The 6745-nt window shown below is 37.6% G+C and overlaps 1 protein-coding gene across 2 annotated transcripts in view; it reads left to right on the top strand.

Moving 5' to 3' along the window:
- Dph6 (diphthamine biosynthesis 6) overlaps positions 1 to 6745 on the top strand; it is a 139202-nt gene that overhangs the window by 111880 nt on the left and 20577 nt on the right. For both annotated transcript variants that reach the window (XM_021156493.2, XM_029474394.1), the window contains exon 6: positions 4389 to 4450. In XM_021156493.2, coding sequence (XP_021012152.1) covers positions 4389 to 4450 — 62 coding nt within the window. The remainder of the gene's footprint in view (positions 1 to 4388; positions 4451 to 6745) is intronic.

The raw sequence follows: 6745 nt of genomic DNA, 5'->3' as shown, positions 1-6745 counted from the left end.
CAAAAAAAAAAAAAAAAAGAACTATTTCTACCATCCCTCTTTGTGTTATGCATGTATATTTCACTCTTTGTTCTTTTCATGTAAAGGATTGCAAAATACTTTTAAAATAGAAAAGAGAAAAATTTGGTCCATTGCTAGTAAGTATTGATTATTATAACTGCACAATTATACTCAATGTGATTTACTAGCCATTCATTTCATATATGCTATAAATTTTAAAGTGATTCCATAAGCATGAGTCTACTTTACGATATAAAATCTCAGGTTATAGATTTAAGAAAGAAGGCCCGTACTGAGACAAGCCTCGACACAGTGAATACGACAGTTAAGCATTTGGTGGCCTAATTAGAAGAATGGAAGGTACAATGTTGAAGTCATGTCCTGCCTGACTCTTGGTTTCACATGTCAGCTCATTCTTGTCTTAGAGCTCATAGACCCAGCCTTTCTTCCTATCTGTCATTCTTAACAAATCGCATTCCATTTCATTTCCAAAATGCACAAGTAGGTTAAAATGGTAGAGCGCTCGAGTCTGGGAACAGCTAAATGTTTCATTTATTTAAAAACAAGTAAACTTTGCAATACGGGATTACCTGTTCTTGTAACTAGTAAGTATGACAGAGATGGCAAGAAATGACGTGGCACATGCATCTGTGTCTGTGTGTGCATGTGTGTGTGCCTGTGTATATATGTGTGTATCTGTGTGCGTGTGTGTGTGCGTGTGTGTGTGCATGTGTGTGTGCCTATGTATATGTGTCTGTATCTATGTGTCTGAGTGTGTCTGCATGTGTGTGTGTGATTGTGCATGTGTGTCTGTGTGTGTTGTTAACTTATAATAGATTCTCAGTTCCTGCCTGTAGTAGATTAAACAAAAATTATAGGCTGGCCAAAAATTGCTTCTCAGACTGATTATGCCTTTTCTAATATCAATAGTGATTTTACAGTAAAAGTGTACACTGCAGAAGTTAAGGTGGGAACACAATTCATCTCACCGGACTCTGTAAAAAACAGCATTATCAACTATTTTGTGATGTTTCCCTCATCGTATATTGGACTGTCCTGAAGAAATAAACCTCCACTTCCTTTTGTGACAGGAGATAATAAATTAGCTGCTATAATTCAGTTGAGATGTTGAAAACTGCATTGAAAATAATGGGGCATAACATTTTAGGGTTAACATTTATTCTTAGATGATGCAATTAAATAAAGCAGGCATTAACTTCAAGGTCAGTCAGTAAAGTAATAAAATTGAATATTTTAATTGAATTGTAATCGTTTCCCATTGATACATGCAACTAAAGTAAAATAGATGTCAGCTCTGCAAATTATAGTTCTTCCTCCTAATTAATTTCTTAATTCTGCATGGAGCTCTCCAGTGCCTAGGTCTTGTTGTGGGTTTATTCACCCACCCATCTTCCATCAAGGAATGTCTGCACGATGTGATTAAATGGCTAGATGTCAGAATTTATAGTCAATCTTTTCCTGTACTTTGGAGAAAATCTTGTTAGTAACTTAAAATCTCATGCCTGTGAATTAAAGCGTTCTTGAAATGAAATGACATCCTATATCCTCTGGACTGTCATCTTCTTTGTTAATATTTTATTTCTTTATACCACTATTTATATCAACATTAATAGATGGCTCAATGAATAAAGTTCTTAGGAGACATGAATACATTGAGACGGCATTCCATAAGTGGCGATTTAAAAAGATAAACTAAAAACATTCTGTGAGATTGAAGAGAAGCTCAATTATCATGTATTCATGACTTAGACTTCACTAGAGAACACTCACAATGTGGAGTGACTCTGAAGAAGAGACGTCTCTCATACAGAGTATGATGAATTGAAGCTTTTGAATAAGTTTGCATTAAAAGAGCCCATGAACACTTCTGGTTTCTTCATAATGCTCCCAGGGTAGTTAATGTAATGTAGCTTTACAGAGAGCGGCAAAGCACATGTAATCACAAAGATGTTTCAGGTTGCAGTGACACTGTGTTGAATTTGGGTACTGTTTTGTTTTGCTTTGTTCTGTTGTGTTTCTTAAGAAAGAATATTGTACCTTTTAGACCAGGTGCATTAGTAACTAACTAATTACTTAATTTTTAAATAATTGACTATATGATAGGGATGTGAACATTACCAAATTCTTGTTATTTATATACTTTCAAATAGTTTCACATAGTAGAACTATTTCAGCATAAATAAAGCTGTGTTTCAGGACTGCTCTTTAGAGCAGCTAGAAGTATAAATGGATTCTTCTTCCAGTAAAGCAACCAAGTTAAATTAGGAAATGAGTCATACCTTCCAAGATTTATGTTTAATTTCAACTCAAACATTGACTTGATTATTTTTTAAAAAAACTTCTAAAAAGGTCCAGTGATAATTTATTGATACTAATCTGACCCTACACTTCAGTTCTAAATTAGAAATGCTTTTGAAATTCAGAAGTCTCTGTGCATAACATCAAGTTAGAAATTCCTAGAAAGAGTAGAGGAGGGGAAACCATAATCAGTTAATATTCTCATAATATTATATGAGAAAATAATCTATTTTTAATAAAAGAAAATCTTAAACACAAAATTAAAAAAAAAAACAGAACGGAAATCTTATAGCTACATATTTATTGCAAATTAGATAGTAACTTTATATATTTAACAGGATCTATTTTACCAGATAATTGTTTTTGAAACCATTCTTCATTATCAAAAGTAAACTATATACAGATTGTACATGCAATGACAAAATATTTCTAAAATAAAAAATTTAGAAAAATATGTGAAACTATAAGAAAATTAAGAATTCAATTATATTGGGTTTTCATTTGCATGTTATTAATTGTGCAGTCATTGATGCTCTAAGAATTAAGATCTTATTGGGAGCTCTTTTGTAACTCAGTATTATGGTTAATAGGACAGGTGGTCTTCCTACCACATTCACCACCAGTAATACGCCTATAGGAAAGCCTGGGCTGATTTGAGGACATCAATAATGAAAGTGGCTTAGGCCATTGCCTTCTCAAAGACAGTAGCTTCAATCCCTAGAGGTCTCTGGCTGTTATCCAAGAAATGTTTTCTAAAAACAACCTGAAATACATCCCGTCTAGGTAGTAATCATGAGGTCACTAATGACTTGTCAACTTTCTAATGAACGGAAAAAATGAAACAATTCAGAATGCACTCAGATGATTCTCTTCCAGACTACAGGAGCAACCTAGTAGGCATTATCAAGAGCAACATATTGGCTTGACATAAGGATTACTATATCCAGTGTTTAATGTAGAAAGATCTATGAAGAAAAATTGCTAGACTGCCATATTGAATGGAGACACTTTAACTACTCAAATTGGGATATTTTTTGGTAAAGAATTATACTCTATTTAAATGGACACATTGTTTTGAGAGCAGCTATGATTTAATTTCATTATATGAGTGTATCCATATTGAACTATTAACTAAATTAATGTTATGTGTAACGTTTATTCTCTTTTCTAGTCTTATTTTATAATTTCATTTAAAGTTAAAATAAAATAGGTGTAAGACAGAGAAATCACACTATTGTCTTTAAATAAAATAAACCACCAGTAAAATGCTGAGGTTTTATATTTCCTTTTTTTTTTAATTACTTTTTTTTTTTTACAATCCAGTTGTTGCCCCACCTCGTGGTCCACGCTCACATAGTTCTCATTTCTTCTCAACCCTGTCTTCAAGAGGCTATCCCCATACACACACTCTCCAGGCCTCCTACAGGGTTAGGTTCATCTTTTCTCACTGAGGCCAAACCAGTCAGTCCTCTGCTGTATATATACTGGGGGCCTCTTATCAGCTGGTGTATGCTGCCTGGTTGGTGGCTCAGTGTCTGAGAACTCAGGGGTCCAGATTAGTTGAGACTGCTGGTCTTCCCACGGGGTTGCTGCCCTCATCAGCTTCTTCCAGCCTTCCCCTAATTCAGCCACAAGAGTCTCTGCCTTCAGTCCTTTGGTTGGATGCAAGTAACTGCCTCTGTCTCAGTCAGCTGCTTGTTGGGCCCCTCAGAGGGCAGCCTTGCTAGGCTCCTGTCTGTAAGCACACCATAGCATTGTATTTCCTTTCTGTCAAATTGTACTGTTTTCATCTTCTTTACAATTTCCAAATTGAGAAAGTCAAACTGAAGGAAGGATCTGCCTACTGACACAATTGTAATAAAGTAAAACTGACTTTTAGGGGCAAGAAAGCAGCTATCCCAGGGAAAGAGGGAAGTAAATGCTGGCAACGTAAATTTTTACTTTAACATCAAAACAACTTACAGTGCATATGCATTGCTTTCCTGGTAGAGGAAGGGTCAAGAGAAAGAAATGTGCTTTTACAGCTCTCAGCTGACACTTACCTAGATAACTTTCACCTCTCTTGACAGGCTTAGATCCTGATAAGCATCTTGGGAAAACCCTGGTTGAAATGGAGCCTTATCTTTTAGAGGTAAGAACTCGTGTTGTTCTTTAAAATATCAGCATAGCATCTAAATGAGGAAAGTAGTCCCATGGCATAATGACTCAAAGACTGATTTGTGTTTCAGAAAAATGTAGATACATTGATCTTATGACTGGTGAAAGGTTAAAACTTCATAGTGTATATAAAGGTGTGTTTAAAAAGAATTAACCCAAACTAGGATGAGTTTGTAATTCCAAGAGTGAGTAAGATCAAAGGGAAGTGCTCTGAGGACCCATGTTCCTGTTATCATGGACAGTGTCTGCTGCATGCACCCCAGTGCTGTAGATCTGAAGCACCTGCAGCCTGTTGGCCTCAGACACGGGAGTGGAAACTTCTGGAGGCTGTTGACTCTAGTCCTCTTTAAAACAATGAACCAACTTGTCGAGAATCAAAGGGATTATATCAACATTTCAAATTGCCTCCTTGTTCCTGCCACTGTCAAGTCCTACATGTGTTCTACATCCTAAAATAATTGTTTTCATTATTCCTTTCTGTTCATTCTATTGAATTGTATTGGACATTGTGGGCAGATGTTGGGTTTGATACAACATTGACAACTAAAGCAGTGTGGTTGTTAGAATGTGAGAATGTTTTAAACCTAGAGTCAAGATGTAGATAGGCTAAGTACTGTATCTCAGTTCCTTGCTGTTATCTCTGGCTATTGTCAGGGACAGCATTATGCCATGAACTGCTACACTCCACATTAACTTTATAGGTTTCATGTTGGTTTTGGAATTGTTTGTAGTTGATTGTTTTGTGGTTTATCAAAATAAACAAAGAATTCTCAACTGAGGAATATCAAATGGCCAAGAAACACCTGAAGACATGTTCAACATCCTTAGTCATCAGGGAAATGCAAATCAAAACAATCTTGAGATTCCACCTCACACCAGTCAGAATGGCTAAGATCAAAACTAAGGTGACAGCAGATGCTGGGGAGGATGTGGAGAAAGGAACACTCACTCCTCCACTGCTGGTGGGATTGCAAGCTGGTACAACCACCCTGAAAATCAGTTTGGCAGTTCCTCAGAAAATTGGATATATTACTACCTGAGGACCCAGCTATACCACTCCTGGGCATATAACCAAAAGATGCCCCAACATATAACAAGGACACATGCTCCTCTATGTTCATAGTAGCCTTATGTATAATAGCCAGAAGCTAGAAAGAACCCAGATTTCCTTCAACAGAGGAATGGATACAGAAAATGTGGTAAATTTACACAATGGAGTACTACTTAGCTATAAAAACAATGACTTTATGAAATTCTTAAGCAAATGGGTGGAACTAGAAAATATCATCCTGAGTGAGGTAACCCAATCACAAAAGAACACACACAGGTATGTGCTTACTGATAAGTAGATATTAACCCAAAAGCTCAGAATACCCAAGATACAATTGACAGACCACATGAAGCTCAAGAAAAAGGAAGACTGAAGTGTGGATGCTTCAGTCCTTAGAAGGGGGAACAAAATACTCACAAGAGGAAATACAGAGACTAAGTGTAGAGCAGAGACTGAAGGAAAGGCCATCCAGAGACTGCCCCACCTGGGTATCCATCCCATATACAGTCACCAAATCCAGACACTATTGTGGATGCCAAGAAGTGCATGCTGACAGGAGTCTGAATAGTGATCTCCTGAGAGGCTCTGCCAGAGCCTGACAAATACAGAAGCAGATGCTTATAGCCAACCATTGGACTGAGCATGGGGGCCCCAATGGAGGAGTTAGAGAAAGAACTGAAGGAGCTGAAGGGGTTTGCAATCCCATAGGAAGAACAACAGTATTAACCAACCAGAATCCCCAGAGCTCCCAGGGACTAAACCACTAACCAAGGAGTAGGTAAGGGGAAACCATGGCTCCAGCTGCATTTGTAGCAGAGAATGACCTTGTCAGGTATCAGTGGGAAGAGATGCCCTTGTTCCTGTGAAGGCTTGATGCCCCAGTGTAGGGGAATGTCAGTGCAGGAAGGTGGGAGTAGGTGGGTGGGCAAGGGAATACCCTCATAGATGCAGGGGAAGGGGATGGTATAGGGGGATTCGGAGGTGGGAGGACTAGGAAAGGGGATAACATTTCAAACATAAATAAAGAAAATACCCTGAGATTCCACTTCACTCCAGTCAGAATGGCTAAGATCAAAAATTCAGGTGACAGCAGATGCTGGCCAGGATGTGGAGAAAGAGGAATACTCCTCCATTGTTGGTGGGATTGCAAGCTTGTACAACTACTCTGGAAATCAGTCTGGCGGTTCCTCAGAAAATTGGACATAGTACTACTGGAGG

Source organism: Mus caroli, chromosome 2, assembly GCF_900094665.2.
Source record: "Mus caroli chromosome 2, CAROLI_EIJ_v1.1, whole genome shotgun sequence".
In the NCBI taxonomy this organism is placed as follows: domain Eukaryota; kingdom Metazoa; phylum Chordata; class Mammalia; order Rodentia; family Muridae; genus Mus; species Mus caroli.
This window is presented reverse-complemented; position numbering and strand designations above follow the sequence as displayed.